The sequence below is a fragment of the Paroedura picta genome, chromosome 3 (genome assembly GCF_049243985.1).
Source record: "Paroedura picta isolate Pp20150507F chromosome 3, Ppicta_v3.0, whole genome shotgun sequence".
NCBI classification, from domain to species: Eukaryota; Metazoa; Chordata; class Lepidosauria; order Squamata; family Gekkonidae; genus Paroedura; species Paroedura picta.
The window spans coordinates 105,173,855-105,192,547 of NC_135371.1; the positions used below are offsets into that span (position 1 = coordinate 105,173,855).

Below are 18,693 nucleotides of genomic sequence, written 5' to 3' on the forward strand. Positions count from 1 at the left end.
GCCATCCAGGCATCCAGCCATCCAGCTATGGCTTCCAAACAACTGGCAAATATATCCAGGGGGGAGTTTGGGCAACCATTTAGGAGGAGATAGTGCTGGGTGATGACAACCCGGCACAAAACATTATGAGAATGGCCAAACTGCACCTAACCAGCTGGCACTGGACATCAGCCATCAAGGTGACCAGCACCATCTCCACCCCATGACCAGGATGAAAGTCCAGCTGGTATGGGTCAAGCACTGAAGCTTCCTCTAAGAATGCTAGGAGCTGATCTGCAGTGGCCTTCTCAACTACCTTACCCAGAAATGCAGGATGTGAGACTGGGCGAAAGTTGGTTGGTTTCTTGAGCAAGGTACGGATCACCACGCCTTCAGCACCACAGGGAATCCCCTGGTAGAAAGGGAGAGGTTGAAAATATGCCTGAGTGGGCCTCCACTGTTTACCCCCATGAAGCACCCAAGATGGACAGGGACCAAAGGGACAGGTGGTTACCCCTACCAAGCCTAACAACCTGATCACTTTGGTTAACGAAAGCTACCTGAAGCCATCAAACAAAACGTTCTGGGATGGCCAACATGCCTCCAGTTCCCCCTCTGTATCAACTGTGGAAGGAACGTCCTGGTAGAGTGATAAGACTTTATCTGCAAAAAAAAAAACTTGCTAATGCCTAACAGCCAAGTTCAAATTGATTACAATTTTGGCACCCTTCCTCAAGGACGGTAAGAGACTGAACTACTCCAAACAATTGACCTGGGTGAGAGGTCACAGATGCTATGGCAGTGGCATAAAACTCCAATTTTTCCACCTTCACAGCCATCTCATATGCCCTCATAAGCATGTGATAAGATGTTCTTGCCACTTCATCCCGAGTCTTCCTCCACACTGTTCTAGTCTTCTCAGTTCTCTCTTCCTCTCCCAAAGCTCCCCGGTACACCATGGAGCTTGTCTGACGCAAGGGCTGAGGGGATGTCTGGGGGTGATCTTGTCAATGGCAGCAGACAAGTGGTACTGCCAGTCCTCCACTAGTGCTGCCAATGAGTCTCCTGGAGGCACTAGGTCCCACAGAGCATTCAGGAATCCATTTGGATCCATAAGTCTATGCGGGCCAGCTAAAATATACCCACTGCCTATATAGGGAAGCGGTGGCATCCAAATCCGGGCCTGCAGGGCTAAGTGGTCTGACCATGGGATGACATTCATCACCATCGGCTCCGCTTCTATCACAGTCCCAAAGACTGTATGTATATATATATATATATATATATATATATATATATATATATATATATATATATATATATATATATATATATATATATATATATATATATATATACATATATATATATATATACATATATATATATATATATATATATATACATATATATATATATACACATACACCAGCCCCAAAGCTCACTGCAGACTGTAATGCAGGCGGCACTAGAGAGGCAAAGGGTGTGGAGGAGGGGCATACCTCTCAGAGAGTGCAACAGTGCGGCCATCTGTTCCTGGCAAGCTGCATCTCCTGGGAGGCGAGAAGCAAGCGGGCAGAGGAGCAGGATGGGTGGGCAGACAGGGTGGAGGGCAGGGGAGGCTGGAGCGGAGAACAGGCAGAGGGCAGATGGCAGCAGGAGAGGTGGCGGGAAGTGTGTATGTGAGCCGTGGGGTAGGCGGGATGGAGGTTGGGTGGCAGTGCCGCCGGCTCTGGTGGCATTCCATCACTGTTTTGTGGGGCTGCATGATAGCCATCAGTGCGGCTTTGTCCCTGGGTTCAGGGGCAGCACGATTGCCACCGCCGCCTCGGGGGCCCCCACGGCATCCCCACTGTGGCTTGTGGCAGGGTCCTGTACCGATTGTTTGTTGCATGTTCCTGGGTGCGGCAGGCCCTGTGCATCCTCGGGGGCAGCAGCAGCCCCTGCGAGAGCCCTCAGCTGGAAGGCATTTGGCAGTGGCAGGGAGGTTCCGCGGGCGGTGGCAGCTCATGGGCATGCTGGTTGGATCAGCCGCCATCGGCAGCTGGCATTCTGCAGCCAGGTGAGCATGTGTGGTGGGACTGGCGCAGGTGGGACGCGGCACCAGTGGCCAAGTATAGCCACAGATGGTGGCAGATGCACTGACTCCTACAGCCAGGTGTGTCTGTGAGGAGAGTGGCAAGCTGGCAGCAATGGAGGGCCGGAGCTGTAGGGGCCGGCCCAATCAAGGTGCAGCTGGCAAAGCTGGCCAGACCCTGCTTGGGCTGGATTCAAACTTGGACACCCCAGACACATTCCATTCCCCCCACCGGTCAGTTTCACAAATATTAATAGGTCTCATGGATCAGGATATCTGTTGTTTTCAGTTATACAAGGGTCTCAATGATTCAGACACCTCATTTGCATTATTATCTTTGTTTTTCAAATTTCCATTCTCTAAAACTATGCATGTGGATAAGCGAAGAATCAGATAATGCAGCAAATGAAAGAAACCACTTAATGGCTGTCTGTGGTTGTTTTTTTGAATCACCTAGAGTTTTTAATAAAAAATATATTGAATGAGACTTGCATTTGGACAAACTGACTCCTGAAAGCCTGGCATAAAAATAACTCAGTCTTTATAGATAATGGAAAATACATCATACGGTTGCAAAAACAACAACCCTGGTTTTGTGTCTTGACAACGGAGGCTACGACATGACTTAAATTACCTGAGCAAAGAATAAAAAAGTAGTTGCATTGTTGTAACACACATACACACACACACACACACACAAAACAGTGGCAAAAGACAGAGGTAAACAGAGCATCTATCTTCATTTTTAAGGACAATTTAAGGGCCTAACTGGATGTTATGGTGGACATTTGAATGCTGTCAACCTGTATCTCATTCACACATTTCTCCATAACATGTAGGACAAGAGACATGTGAGGTGGCATCTATGCATTGGGCATTGGGCATGTCCATATCCCCATCCCAGTTCATTGGCTATTCTTTGCAAGTGGAGGAGACATACTGAATGTGATGACATCACCTCATATGTTTCATATACTGGGCCCCACCAGAAGGATGTGTGGGGAATTGTGGTTGAGTTGTTTCTGTCTAAGTCTCTTTCATATAAGCTCTTTAACCCTCTGGTTTTTATAGGATTTCATACATTTTAAAGATAAAATGTTGTCCTGCAGCCTTAGACTAGGTTTTCCAAAAACCTGTTCCAATCTAATTTTGTTGTTGTTACTGTGCTTTATCCTTGAGGTATGTGAAACTCATTAAAAGGTCCATTTGTCTTTGGAAGTTAAAGCTGATTAAATTACCCATGTGCAAACGTCTCTAGCTTTTCATGAAAAGATATAGATTAAAATCCTCCCTCCTCCCCGTTTATGTATCAGTGTAGGATTTTATCCCAGAATTTATTTTCTTGATCCTAAGTTGTCATCACTTTTTCATATGGTTTTGGATCTTGTGTCATCTGGATTTCTGTTATGTCTGTAATTACTGAGATCTTTTTGTAGGCATCACTTTCCTCAACAAATGGAATGGGGATCAAAGCCAGAAATGGTGGGAAAAAATACCTCTTAGTCCCTCCCAGAGGTGGAGACCAGCATTATAAAGAGTTCCTCCTCATCATCACCGCACCATCTGGCTTACGGCTGTTCTGTATTGATTGATGCTTGCTTTATCAGTTGGTGCTAGTTATATGGAATGGTGGTAGTCAGCCTTGTCCTCAGAGTTTCTGCAGGTGTGGGATGCTAATTTCATAGAGCTGTGGCTGGAAAAGGCCTGACCTGGCTAGCCCAGTCTGGTTAGATCCCAGAAGCTAAGGAAAGTCAGCCCTGGGCTGAATCTGCACTTACTTTGTTTATTCCATTGTGGATCCTGCTGAATCCAGATCAATTCGAACTCAGGTTTTCCTCTCCCCCCCCCACCCCCATTGAAACAGAAAAGTGTTCTGCACGTGGTTAGAGAGGCTCAGAAGGGGAGGAGGGAGCCAAGCGCAGAAGGAGCCTCTTTCTTTTCTTTTCTTGAACGGGGGGGATCAGAGACTGCAGAGATTGGGGGGGGGGGGAACCATGAGGGTTTTCAACCTGGGATTGGAATAAAAGCTCCATGCAGACTCCACCCTGGTTAGTACTTGGATGCGAGACCACCAAGGAAGTCCATGGTTGCTACACAGGGGCAAGCCATGGGAACCCATCTCTGCTTGTCTCTTAAAACCTTTACAATGGTCACCATAAGTAGGCTGAGACTTGACAGCTAAAAAAGGGCCCCGAAACCTTCCATCTTCAAATATCCAAGAGGGGTACAATGAACTATAGTTGTTGCTTTTCCCACAACCATTCTCCTAACCCAGGCAAGGAAATTCCTATATGCATCGGTTTGATGCTTGAGTTTTTAATTCATATTAGTGAACTGACTAGACTGTAACTCCTCAGTTTGCTGCTTGGAAACATGCTGTGTAGACTGTGCCAGCTGTTCTCAAGACATATTGCAGGATGTACAGCTGGTGCAGATACAGCCTGAGATACCTGCCACATGGCTACAGTCAGCCTTTAATCATGGCTATGGTTTTAGAACAAGACTTGGTAATTAATTTAAATAGCTGTAAGGCAGCAGACTTTTAGGCCAGATATATGATGGCAAGAAATTGCAAGATTTGTGTGGTGGGTACTGCATTCATTAAGAGCCTCTTGTGGCGCAGAGTGGTAAGGCAGCCGCCTGAAAGCTTTGCCCATGAGGCTGGGAGTTCAATCCCAGCAGCCGGCTCAAGGTTGACTCAGCCTTCCATCCTTCCGAGGTCGGTAAAATGAGGACCCAGCTTGCTGGGGGGTAAACGGTCATGACTGGGGAAGGCACTGGCAAACCACCCCGTATTGAGTCTGCCATGAAAACGCTGGAGGGCGTCACCCCAAGGGTCAGACATGACTCGGTGCTTGCACAGGGGATACCTTTACCTTTACCTTTACTGCATTCATTATCTAATTAGCCTCTCTCTGTTCATGAGACTCACATTTTGGGAAAGAATTGACGAGTGTAAACCATGTCTTTAACTTCTTTTTGTAATAAAAGACCTTCACTATTCATTCTTTTCCCCATACCCTTTAATAATCCCTCATTCTCTCTCACATTATTATTATTATTATTATTATTATTATTATTAATTATTATTAATTATTAAAATATCCCTTCGGGAGAATGCTTTATACAACATTGAGCTGATTGCCATGCAAATCCCAAGGTAAGCCAGTGGCTGCATCTAGACTCTGGAGCCCTGAAAGTAAGGAGTGAGTCTATAATTTAAATCTTCCCTGACACTTTTGAGGGGCAATAAGCTACCAATTAAATCTATTATCCTTGTCAAAGGGCAAGGAGAACAGCCCTAGTACATTGCAAGTGGGCGAAATAGTAGGTTGCTATTTCAAATCTGGGAGTATCAGACTCAATGAAGACACCAGAAAAAGTTGCCCTCTGATGGGAACATTTAGAGAGAATTCAATCAACTGTCTTCAGGAGAAACCGTGTGGCAGGAACAGCTCTATTCCTGTACCTTAGATCAGTGGTCCCCAACCTTTCTGAGGTTGGGGACCGGCAGGGCATTGGGGCGCGGCCCGCGGCCCGCGCGGGCCACGCCCACGCATCGGGCCGCGCCCCCGTACCAGACCGTGCCCGCGAGCCGCGCCCGCACATCGGGCTGCGGCCGCGGGCCACGCCAGCACATCGAGCCGCGCCCGCACTTCGGGCCGCGCCCGCACGGGCGCGGCCCGGCCCCGATTCCCTCTCCCTGCCCTCCCGCAGTAAGAAGCTTCCTGGGCCGCAAGCTTGCGGCCTGGGAAGTTTTTTACTGTGGGGGGGCGGGGCGGGGAGAGGGAGCCGCGGCCCGGCGCCATGGCCTTCGCGGCCCGGCACCGGGCCGCGGCCCACAGGTTGGGGACCACTGCCTTAGATGTTATCTGCTCTGTCCCCGAGATTGAGTTGGATGCTTTTGAGGAGAGGTTGGTTGCTCTTTGTCTTTGCTATCTCTAAATAGTCATAAGAACCACCATAGACAAAAACAAGGTAATTCCATCAAGTCCTGTCCTATCAAGATTCTTACTCTTAACGCAGAAGTGATTTTGCAGCTACTTTATGGCTGCTCTATCTTGATATGCAGCCTGAATACAGGTAATGAGAAGATTCAGTCCAACTTTCAATATAAAGTCCTGGACTTAATGAAATGTGTCATGTATTTTGTTTGTTTGTTTGTGGGATTTTAATACCGCCGCTTCCAGCAAACTGGCTTGCAGCAGTTTACAACAGTGTCATAAAAATAATATACAGTTTAAAAATTATTTGATAAGATTCCACATTATATTCTTGTTGACAAGTTGGTAAAATGCGATATGGATCCTAATTCTGTCAGGTGGATCAATTAACTGGTTGACTGATTGTACCCAAAGGGTGCTTGCTAATGGTTCAGCATCCTCTTGGAGAAGAGTAACAAGTAGAGTGAAGTGGCCCAGGGATCTGTCCTGGGGCCTGTGTTTATTTATAAATGATTGGATGAGGGATCAGAGGGGACACTTATTAAATCTGCAGATGATACTAAACTGGGAGGAGTAGCAAACACAACAGAAATTGGTCAAACCTCTTAGCATTGAAAGCATGGATTATGGTCTTCAAATTTTGGTTAAGGGTTCACTTTAACTGTGAAGAGCACCACACCACACTGGCGTAATCTATCATCAAAAGGTATCTCACAGAATAGGTATCTGGCTCAGTATATATTGAAAGAATTTGAAGTCTCTATCTGTGGCCCTAATCCTGTATCCTCAATGTGAAAGTTGCTTTAATGATCAAATCATTGAAATACATAAATAACAAACCAGGGCTGAGGATTCCATTGACTTCAGTTCATGTTCATCCAGAGGGAACTTGGAAAAGATCTTGCACTACCATGAGAGAGTGACCATTTATTTTATTTATTATTTATTTATTATTATTAAATTTATATCCTGCCCCTTCTGACAAAGCCCAAACAGCTTGTAGAACATCGTAGAATCATAGAATCATAGAGTTGGAAGGGGCCATACAGGCCATCTAGTCCAACCCCCTGCTCAACGCAGGATCAGCCCTAACCATCCTAAAGCATCCAAGAAAAGTGTGTATCCAACCTTTGCTTGAAGACTTCCAGTGAGGGGGAGTTCACCACCTCCTTAGGCAGCCAATTCCACTGCTGAACTACTCTGACTGTGAAAATTTTTTTCCTGATATCTAGCCTATATCGTTGTACTTGAAGTTTAAACCCATTACTGCGTGTCCTCTCCTCTGCAGCCAAAAGAAACAGCATCCTGCCCTCCTCCAAGTGACAACCTTTCAAATACTTAAAGAGGGCTATCATGTCCCCTCTCAACCTCCTTTTCTCCAGGCTGAACATTCCCAAGTCTCTCAACCTATCTTCATAGGGCTTGGTCCCTTGGCCCCAGTTCATCTTCGTTGCTCTCCTCTGTACCCTTTCAATTTTATCTACGTACTTCTTGAAGTGAGGCCTCCAGAACTGCACACAGTACTCCACGTGTGGTCTAACCAGTGCCGTATACAATGGGACTATGACATCTTGTGATTTTGATTTGATGCCCCTGTTGATACAGCCCAAAATGGCATTTGCCTTTTTTACCGCTGCATCACACTGCCTGCTCATGTTTAGTTTACAATCCACAAGTACCCCAAGGTCTCGTTCACACACAGTGTTACCTAGAAGCATATCCGCCATCCAGTAGGCATGCTTTTCATTTTTCTGACCCAGATGCAGAACTTTACATTTATCTTTATTAAATTGCATCATGTTCTCATTTGCCCATTTTTCCATTGTGTTCAGATCTTGTTGAACTCTGTCTCTATCTTCCGGAGTATTTGCCAGTCCTTCCAATTTGGTGTCATCTGCAAACTTGATGAGTAGTCCATCCACTCCCTCATCTAGATCATTAATAAATACGTTAAAAAGTACCGGGCCAAGCACCGAGCCCTGAGGTACCCCGCTACTCACCTCTCTCCAGTCTGATGAAACACCATTGACAACAACTCTTTGAGTGCGGTTCTCTAACCAATGCCCTATCCACCTGACTGTCTGAAAATCCAGATTGCAGTCCTTCAACTTATCCATCAGAACATCATGGGGAACCTTGTCAAAAGCTTTACTAAAATCCAAGTAAATGACATCAACCGAATTTCCCCGATCCAGCAAACCTGTTACTTGGTCAACAAAGGAAACCAGGTTGGTCTGGCAAGACTATTCCAGGAATTATTCACAGGTATTCAGACATCTTGGGCTTGGCTGTGCTGTCTCCATATCCAATTCTTGTCAAGTCACTATCCTTATCCATTGTTCCTCTTAATATTTGTGAAACAGCTAGGGGGTGGAATGAGTCTGGGGTGTCTGAGTTGGAATAGGGCCAATCAGGGTGTGGCCAGCACCCTGATTGTCCCTGCCCCTATAGCTCCCACCCTCCTTCCTTGGATGCTAGACACTTTGCTCTCAGACACCTGAGGGAGAGACACAGACAGCCCTGCCAAACTGCAAACGAGCCATGATTACCTGCTATGGCTCTTGCTGCTAGGGAGAGAGAGAGACTGGGACAGCCGCTCCAAACTGTAAACGAGACTTGATTCTCTGCTATGAACGAGCCTTGATTACCTCCTATGGCTCCTGCTGTGAGAGAGATCTGCACCTGCTGGTGTCCAATGGGTCCTAGCTCCCACTGTATGGGGAGCCACTTGGAGACTCCTTCAGGTAGGGAAAAGGGCGTATAAGAACCAATTCTTCTTCTTCGTTTGTTTGTTTGTTTGTTTATATACCACTCTCTCCTGAGGCTCAGGACGGTTTACATAGAACTTAGCGGAACAGGAACAATACATAAAAACAGTGGCTATAATTCACAGTAATAGTAAACAGTAGGGGCCATTCCGCATTCGTCCAAAATAGCACAATGGTTACTAATTGAAATCGCTACAGTTTTGCCGTTATGCACAACGTTGTTGACAATCTGCAACACTCCTGAAACCGATCCGCAAAAAGTGCTTCGTTGTAGCACTTTCAGGGAAATCCCAAAAGTTCTGTGCATTACCATTGTTGCGGTTTCTGCAAAGTCCCTCCCCCTGGCTCTCTCCTCTGATCTTCCGGCGAAGCAATTGCCATTTTTTTTTCTCCGAGCGAGCAGAGATCAACGCACCGGCAAGCCTTCGTTTACCAGTGAGGCTTCCCCGGCTGCAGTCCCTCTGTTTAAAGTCACCAAGAACAAGCAACACAGAGGCCCGTTTGCTGGTTTATTTTCCCTTTATTTTTCACACTGTTTTCGGCCGAAAATCGCGCCCGTGGGGGGGGGATTTTTTTTTTCACTTGGGGGGAGCGTGGCAACGATGAAACGGCAGCTCAAACACCACCTGCTAGCTGGATGGGTCTCTCCATTGCAACGAATCAACGCATATTCGTTGCAATGGGTGTTTTTTTTTAAACCTTCCTTAAAGGGAAAGGGGCTGTTTGCGAGCATGATAACGGCCACCCATTGGCTGCTTGATGGCCAGGGGCGGGACAAAGCTCAGCAATAGCGCTTCCTGGCTAGCAATTTTTGCCAAGACCGGAACCCTGTGGGAAACGATATAAACGCAACTGGATTCCACTACAAAGGCAGGTATGCATAACAACGAATTCCACTATTTAAAATGGCGATTTTTCGTTCCGCAAAAAATTTGCAACATGGATCCCGGTACATAATGGCCCTAGGTATCAGTAAAACAGTAATTTACTAGAACAATAGAACTGTAGTGAACAGTAGTTCAACTGCAGTATACTGACGGTCCCTTGGTTGGATGGTTCACGTGATGATTTACTGTTTCTACCCAATGGCCAGGCCAGAAACCAGACTAAGATGTTTCTAAGACTGAAGCTTCTTCCAGGAATGTTGATAGCTCTGGTCTATTGAATTGGGGATTCGATAGAACAGAACTCTCCTGATAAATTCCATTAATCTGATTTGGATAACTGCTTATCTTTACTAGCCTGGTAGGCCCCTGGTAAATTCAAAGCACTCTTAAAGCCCTAAATGGCCTGCATATTTCAAGGCCCTCTTCCCACATGAGTCGCCCTGAGGTTCAGAATTTCCTTGAAAGGCTTTCTTTTGTATACTTTCTTTGATGAATATGAGGTTGGACACAGCTAGCTCAGGGACTTTTTGACCATGGCTTTCCATGTCCCTTTGGAATGCTATTCCTTAACAGGTTCCATCATTAAAAATGGAGTAAAACACTACCAGATTTTTAAATAAAGGCTGGAGAAATTACCTGTTTTTATACCACTGAATTTGTTACTTGAATTGACTTTCAGGAACTGTACAAAAATTGTTTTTGAGTAGTCATATTGATTTTACTTTATACTATAACTAGGGACAAAGCCCGTTGTATCCAGGAATACAACGGGTGCTAGAGCTTGGTGGTGGGAAGAGGAAGGGGAGGGGTTGTTCAGTCTGTAAGGGGTTGTACAGTCTGTGTGATGTGGGGGGTTGTGGTGGTGTGTTGACAAATGAGGGCATGGGTGTGGAGATATGGGTGTCAAGAACCTGTGGTTTGGAATATTCGTTGAGTGTGGGAGAGGACTGACCTTTGGGAATTGTGGCATAGTGGTTACAGATGAGCTTTTCAGAGCCATGTCTTCAGATATGTGAAGGGAAAATCAGACTGGAGACTCTTCTTAGGGTGAGAGTACATGGCAACCAATTCCTCCCAATTGGGCATTCAACGTCATTTGCCTTCTTGTGTGAATTAGGCCACAGACACTGAAATTTCCCCTTGCCCTAATCCACATGGGGTACTCATAGCCCCAGAGTGTCTGCCCTGCTCCTTCTGTCTCTATTTTTTTACTGTTGATAAAATGTTATGTGCCCACATGCTTCTTTCACCATAGCTACTCAGAAGAAGAGCTGGATTTTTGTACCCTGCTATTTACTACCCCAAAGAGTCTCAAAGCAGTTTACAAACACCTTTTCCCTTTGTCTCCCCACAATAGACATCCTGTGAGGGATGTAGGGCTGTGAGAGGTCTGAGATAAGTGGGAATGGCCCACAGTCACCCAGCAGGCCTCAGCTGTCTCAAAGCAGTTTCCAATCACCTTCCCTTCCTCTCCCCATAGCAGACTCCCTGTGGGGGTGGTGGGGTAGAGAGCCTCACTTGGAAGATGGCAACCCTAAGAGGAGGTGTCTCTGTGCAGAGCAGTCTTGACCTTAATCAGGTTTATGTGCACCTAGGTAGTGTGAAATTCTAGAACATGAAACTACATCAATCTGGCAACCTTACCTTCTCTCTGCAATGTTTTCTTGACCTGAAATAGGTCAGGGGATGCCAGGTGGCTGCAGGGATATTACACACTTTTGAGGCCCCACTTCCAAACTTTAAGGAATATGTTCAGACCAGAAACAGCCAACTTCCAGATGGGGCCTGGAGATCTCCTGGAATTGCTGCTCATCTCCAGACTATAAAGATCAGCTCCCCAGGCAAAAATGGCTGCTTTGGAGGGGTGACTCTGTAGCATTGTATCCCACTGAGGTTTAGGGATGCCAGGCTCCAAGTGGGGTCTGAGAAACCCTTGGAAGTACAGCCCATCTCCAGGAAGTTAGAATAAAGGGAAAGCTCTCTTCCCTCACATGCATCCCTACAAAAGGAATGCATGTGGCCCCAGACACCCCATTGGCTAGCACAGTCTGTTGCTTGTCTGGTCTTCTCTGCCCTTCTGAAGCCTGAGGCCTACTGTTGGCAACTGCAGTCCCTGTTGTTGACTATAAGGCCAAACCGTTGCCTAATAAAAGTGGATCACCTAGTTTCTCCCAAAGTCTCACTATCTACTTTCCTGTAAAGCTAACTCCACTTGAAATTCTGGGCTAGTTATGCCTTTGGGTTCATAGGACCCTCCTACTGTTTTTATTTACCAGGCTAAGCTTGAAAAAAGTCACTTCAGTTCTCATATCTCTCCAGCCATTTACTTGTTCACTATTTACAGCTTCAGGCTGTAATAATCTTTATTTAGATCTTCCTGCACTTTCCAGACTCACAGGACCGATGCTTGTGTGTCTGTCTGTCTGCACCCCAAATACAAACAATTGGTAAGGGTTGGCCACAGCCCATGGCCCAGTAGGGACATCCCTGCACCACTCCATCCCAAACACACTCTGCAAGCTTCTACCATTGTCTCTAGATCACTGTTCCTCTCTAGATTATAATGATCAGCCCTGCAGACAACAATGGCTACTGTGGAGGCTGGACTCTGAGGCACTGTATCATTTTGAAGTCCCACCTCCAAAACCATCACGTATTCCAATTGGCCCAAAGTCCGGACAGGCCTACCTACCCCTTACCCTTTCATTTATACAGCGCAAGCTGTTACAGATATTGGCTTTGTTCTTATTGATACCCATGCCTTACAGAGATTTGGATGAAAGGCAGGATAGACATAAGAGAAATTGTATAAATACATTCTTACAAGAACTCTGACAAATGTAAATTGATGTGTACTTATTTACTCACCTTTTCCATTCTTGATGCTTTTTAGGCAGGAGGAAAGCATTATCACCCAACTTGTGCCCGATGTGTGCGTTGCCACCAGATGTTCACTGAAGGAGAAGAGATGTACCTCACAGGTATGAAATCTGCTCAAAGGTTATAAGGTCACACTATGGAAAGGGCTATCTACTCTCCTCCATGTCTCACATGTGGCCAGGTATGAAAACTTACATGTCTGAAATTGCTTTAAAGCTGTTGTGACCACAACTTGAGAGAGACTCTTTCTGAAGGTTGGCATGAACCTGTTCTCTGTGGGTTTAAGACTGAAGGGCGCTTGGCTGATCTTCAGAACACTTTGCATGGAGCAGAGATTAACATGGATGAGGCCTGTAAGTGAATCAAGAGGGTACATAATGAAATCACAAAGAGAATATTCAAGCCTCCTGACTGTAAAACTTCAGCTATAGCATGTGACTTCAGTGTTTCTTTTTGGGGGATGGGTGTCTCTGGAAGTTCAGGCTTGTTTCTGTATGTTTATTTTCAGTTTGGTGGGGGGTGGGTGTTTATCCTTAAGACAACCTTTAGTAGCTTGTCACCCTGAGTCACTAATTACCCAGTATCTACTCATTAATTACAGAGCTAGTTCCTTACCACCCTCATGCTACGGGAACATATGGATGGGTTGGATCTTGTGTGGGATGACAGTTGACATTTAGTTTGTTGAGGGGGAGTGGGTGTGCTATTAGTGTCACATTGGCCCAACAGCCATCTTGGCACCAGCAGAAACCCTGCTGCTGGGTTGTGGGTGTGAGGAAAGAGCAACTCCCCTAAAATGCTGCACCTGGCCATCATGCCTGATCTTCTGCCAAGAAAAACTGCCTATTACTATGGTGATAGTGGTGCTGAAGTGTGTGACACCTAAAAGCTTGGTAAGGAGAGGGAAGGATAACCATGCTTTGGCAGCTAATGAGTCATTCTGTGACTGGGAGAAGACTAGTTGAATGGTCCTGGGAAGGTCAGGATAACCTAACACTCCTCCTTTACTCCAGTCATATATAAATGCACCTGTATTGCTTATTAGCATGTACCCAGAATAGAGCTCAAGCTGTTAAGATTCCATTTCCTGCTGCAATTGAGACTGGAATTCTTCTGTCTGTTCCCATCTCTTCCTTTCATTATTTATTTTATTTATGGCACTGGTTATAGAATAGCCAGGAGATCCTAGGATTGTTTGGCAGGCAAGCAAGAGATTTGGAAAGTGGTTTCCTACTGCCTGCCACTGCATCATGACCCTGGTATTCCTTGGAGGTCTCCCATCTAAATACAAGCCAGGGCCAACCCTGCTTAGCTTATGAGATCAGATGAGATCAGGCTTGCCTTGGATGTCCAGGTCAGGGCTACTTTCCTTACATTGCTTACTTTACTCTTGGATTCATCTTGTCTTACAATCAGATATACTGTAGAATCATAGCATCATAGAGTTGGAATGGACATTGAGGGGCTTCTAGTCCAAACCCCTGAACAATGCAGGAACTCACAACTACCTGCCCACTCACAGTGACCCCAAGCTAGGTTAGAAAACCTCACCAAAAATTTGAGCCTGTCAGGACATTGTATATGAAACAGTGGAAAGATTTAGAAGCACTTTATATTTGAAGTAGGTGGAAATTTCATTGTTTATTTAAAACTAGGTTCAAAGCCCGTTCGTATCATCGTCGTAATTATTGCTGCAACACTGGTGGCATATTAAGTGTTGCTTAGGGGATAAATTCCAAGTGTCTTGGACCATAAAAAGTACTAGTGTGCAGTATGATCATTTGTGTCCAAGGCTCCATAGCCCCAATATTAAGAATCAAACAGTCCAGACTAATGGGCCAGCTTGAAAACAGGAGGAAGAGCAGAACTATCCTAGGAACAGAGAGCACTGAAGACCAGAGCTAAGGAGAAGGGAAAGTTTTCTTGTGAAGCAGAAAAATTCATTTGATTCTCAGTAAAGAGTTTTGCCTCTGATGTTCTTGTTTTCTGTGTTTTAGGTTCAGAGGTGTGGCACCCCATCTGCAAACAAGCAGCAAGAGCAGAAAAGAAGTTAAAGGTAAAACGTAGCTGGGGGCAGGTAGAAGCAGAATTTTAGCAATGAACGTTTGGATTACCTAACTTGGGAATATTTTGATGCCTGCCTGGGAAGCGATGTCTAACAGAGCAAGTATGAAATAAGTGGAAGTCTGAAATGTAGAATTTGAAGGCTCTGGTGTACAGGGAGGTGATCCCTTGAATTGAGATGACATACCCAAATGTTTCTGAAAGTATAATCAAGGTGGCTGGTCCATACTTGTGGGCTTCCACCCTAGTTTGGGCTCTTGGAGATTCTTTGTATGCAATATAGCTGTCAGATGTGCTGCAACCATACTGGTATTGGCTGTGGTAGCTGTGCACTATGTAAAAGAGGCATGTGCATCCCCAGACATTTGGGGGTAAGTGGTAGACTGTGGTCTCACACCCTAAGTTATACTTAAGGGACACGATGAGCAGAACCTCAGTAGAAAATGTTCAAGATCATAAAATAATAGGTGGTCCTTGAGACATTCCTGATAAAGAAACATGCAGTGTCCCATTGCCATCTACTTACATTGGAGTTGGGGGGGGGGGCAGGGAGAATGGTGAACACAATTCCTTCACAATCTACCTTTCTTTTGCCAAGTGTTACCAGAAAGACACATGCAATGCTGGTCAGCAGAAGCCACATATCCTCTGTATAACATAGTCCGTTCCTCAGGTATAATTAGGCAGCATTCATTGGTTGCCAAGTATGGTCTGAAAGCATATGATATATTAGTCTTGCTAAAGTTCAGTGTGGGTCTGGTCAAACCCTAAATGGAAGACCTCCTGAGAATCCATTGTACGCTGCCTGGAATTCCATTATGGAAGAAAGGTGGGATATGAATGTGACAAATAAGCAACAAGTGTCCAGTGCAGATGCCAGTTGCAACAGTGGACACCCTTCCAGCATGAACTGATAGAGTGAATGCGTTGTCTGGCTCTGATGTCACCTGTTCAGGTAAACTACATGGATGGATTGTTGGGATTTTATTTTCCTGGGCTCCAAGATCACTGCATATGGGGACTGCAGCAAAGAAATTAAAAGATGCTTGCTCCTGGGGAGGAAAGCTATGGCAAATCTAGAAACATCACCCTGCCAACAAAAATGCATCTAGTCAAGGCTATGGTCTTCCTAGTTGCAATGTATGGCTGTGAAAGTTGGACCATAAGGAAGGCCGAGCGTCAAAGAATTGAGGCTTTTGAACTCTGGTGCTGGAGAAGACTCTTGAGAGTCCCTTGGACTGCAAGGTGAACAAACTGGTCAGTCCTTGAGGAGATCAGCCCTGACTGCTCTTTAGAAGGCCAGATCCTGAAGATGAAACTCAAATACTTTGGCCACCTCATGAGAAGGAAGGACTCCCTGGAGAAGAGCCTAATGCTAGTAGCAATTGAGGGCAAAAGAAGAAGGGGACAATAGAGAATAAGTTGGCTGGATGGAGTCACTAAAGCAGTCGGTGTGAGCTTAAATGGACTCTGGGGAATGGCAGAGGACAGGAAGGCCTGGAGGATCATTGTCCATGGGGTCATGAAGGATCGGACATGACTTTGCAACTAACAAGAACACATTATTTTGAAGTAAGGTATATTGCCACTGATGAAAGAATCATTTTGAAAATGAACAATAAGTTTCCGGACCTTGTTTGGCACATTGCATATAACTTGAGTATGGAAAAATAAAATTATTGGACACATCAACATTAGGATTTGAAACTTGTATTTTGGGGATCTTATTTATTTGATATTAAAACATATATAGAAACAGATTTGGGAAGCCACTTATCGATCTTATCTATTTTCTCTAGATTTGGCAATCAACTAGCCTTCTCTGTTTTTTCTCTCCCACATAGCACAGAAGAACTTCAGAAACATCCATCTCCCCACCTGGTTCCAGCATCGGTTCCCCCAATCGCGTTATCTGTGTAAGTACAACTGTTGCTGAAATAGGCACATGATATCTGTCACCGAAGCTATGTCCTAGGGGTGTCCAGAAGGGGTGAAATTACATCATCCAATTGAACTACACAGTTGTTGAGCCCAAAGATCATAGTGGGAACAGTCTTCCAAAGAAACAGAGCAGAGGAAACATTTGAAATGTACAGCATGAGATATAGATATCCTCTCTCAAATGCATGTCGGCCTGATACAGCTTTTTAGAGTGGCTTCTGACTGAAGAACTCAGATGCATATATCCAAGGCAGTTCATGACATTGGTCTTGAATTCCAAACTCCCATGCTCCTTCCCTTCATCTACATGGAGAAAGCCCTGTGGATTCTCATAAAATCCATTCATTCCCTCTTCTCATCTCTTTGTTCACAATCTAGATGTTTTGCTCTGATGATGCCTTCATTTCTTTGTATTCCAACTGGCTCCTTTCCCCTGTTTCTTTACTGTTCTCTCTGTCTTCATCCTCTGTCTTCCCTTTCCTTAGGCAAAAGTGGATAATGAGATCCTTAATTACAAAGACCTGGCTGCTCTTCCCAAGATTAAAGCCATCTACGAGGTGCAACGCCCTGACCTCATTTCCTATGAGCCCTATCACAGATATACGTCGGACGAGACACTGGAGAGATATAGCTATGGGGAGGTATAGCTTCTCAGCACTTTTGTCAAAGACCCATGGAAACAGTACAGTCAAAGTTCTCCAATGGAAACAGGCTTCTAGGGCCTCCTAGGTGTAAATGCCATTGGTTTTGAGCGGGTTGGGAGTTGCAATAGAGCAAAACAAACAACAAAAGGCAGAAATCCACATGCTTACTGCTTACCACCAATCTTGGCAAAAAGCTGACAGTGTAAATAGCTGTAACCCAACTTCAACAGATATCATATTTCGAACAATAATTAAACATATCCAACAGCAACCAAGAGTTAACAATTCAGGCCTGTTGAATTTGGCAGACCAGGGCCTCAGTCCTTCTGACCTGTCTAGGCAGTCCCTTGAAGAAGCACCAATTTGCAGCTGTGCTGTGTTAGAAGATCTTCTGTTCTTCACAGAAGTCTCTGGTATCTTTTCATTCTCCAGATGGAAGGCAAGTAGCAGCAAAATTCCTAACCTAAAATGTTAATATAGTTTTTAAAGAAAGGCGTGCTTCTGGGGGGAGAGGGCTTCTCCCTGCAACTTCAGGCCTCCAATCCTTCTGGGGAAATTGCATATAACATTCATCTTAACACAGCCCGCGGCACGGGCGCCGCGGACTAAATAAAAGGATAAGGGCTTGGGAGGCGGGATGTGTCCGTGATGAGGAAGGGTGTCGATTGGCCCCTTCCTCTGGACAGACTACTGGAGGGACCAATCGGCAGGCGCAAAACGCCTGCCGATTGGTCCCTCCGAGTCCCCGCCGGAGCAACTGCGAGCCGCACACAGCTGCAACTGCGAGCCGCGCACACAGTTGCTCCTTTGCTTGCGGCCTGACACGGCGAGAGGCGCGAAGCACCTCTCGCCGCGTCAGGCCGCCGACCAAGGGAGCCCCCGGCAGTCGCGCGGAGCCTGACGCCGCGAGAGGCGCTCGCGGCTTCAGGCCGCCGACCAAGGGACCCCCATGCCGCCGCGACAAGAGCGGCTTGCCCGACAGAGAGCAGGTCGCCACTTACAGAGCCTCCACGACCGGCGCCGCCACACCCACCACAAGGCCTGAGCTGCCAGCCCCTGAAGATGGCTGCTTTCCTTACAGGTAGGCACGCCTCCCGGGGGGGCCTGCAAGCCGCCGCGGGTCGCATCCCAGCCCATGCCCGCCCTCGCGTATGTGCCCAGCAGCCGGAAAGCCGGAGACACGCCCCGCCGCGATCGCAAGGCCCGCTAGCGCCCGCTGTATTCGAGGTGCAGCGGGCTTAGTTTCTAGTTTCTAATAATTCCAACAACAATCAAAATCCAGGGCTCTCCCGCACCAGGATCTATGTTGCAAATTGGTTGCGCAACGAAAAAACACCATTTTAAATAGTGGTATTCGTCGTTATGCATACCTGCCTTTGTAGTGAAATCCAGTTGCGTTTCTATCATTTTCCACAGGTTTCCAGTCTTGGCAGAAATCACTAGCCAGGAAGCGATATTGCCAAGCTTTGTCCTGCCCCTGGCCGTCAATCAAACAAGCAGCCAATGGGC

At 46.0% G+C, this 18,693-nt stretch overlaps 1 protein-coding gene across 10 annotated transcripts in view; it reads left to right on the forward strand.

Annotated features, from left to right (window-relative positions):
- Positions 1–18,693, forward strand: part of ABLIM3 (actin binding LIM protein family member 3) — a 209,928-nt gene that overhangs the window by 160,387 nt on the left and 30,848 nt on the right. For 8 of the 10 annotated variants that reach the window (XR_013229293.1, XR_013229296.1, XR_013229297.1 and 5 more), the window contains exons 7-10: positions 12,549–12,636; positions 14,533–14,591; positions 16,444–16,515; positions 17,026–17,181. Coding sequence is in view for 1 of the 10 variants with exons in the window: in XM_077327078.1 (XP_077183193.1) it covers positions 12,549–12,636; positions 14,533–14,591; positions 16,444–16,515; positions 17,026–17,181 (375 nt within the window). In the remaining 9 variants the exon portion in view is untranslated. The remainder of the gene's footprint in view (positions 1–12,548; positions 12,637–14,532; positions 14,592–16,443; positions 16,516–17,025; positions 17,182–18,693) is intronic. The other 2 variants (XR_013229299.1, XR_013229301.1) reach the window with 1 other exon arrangement.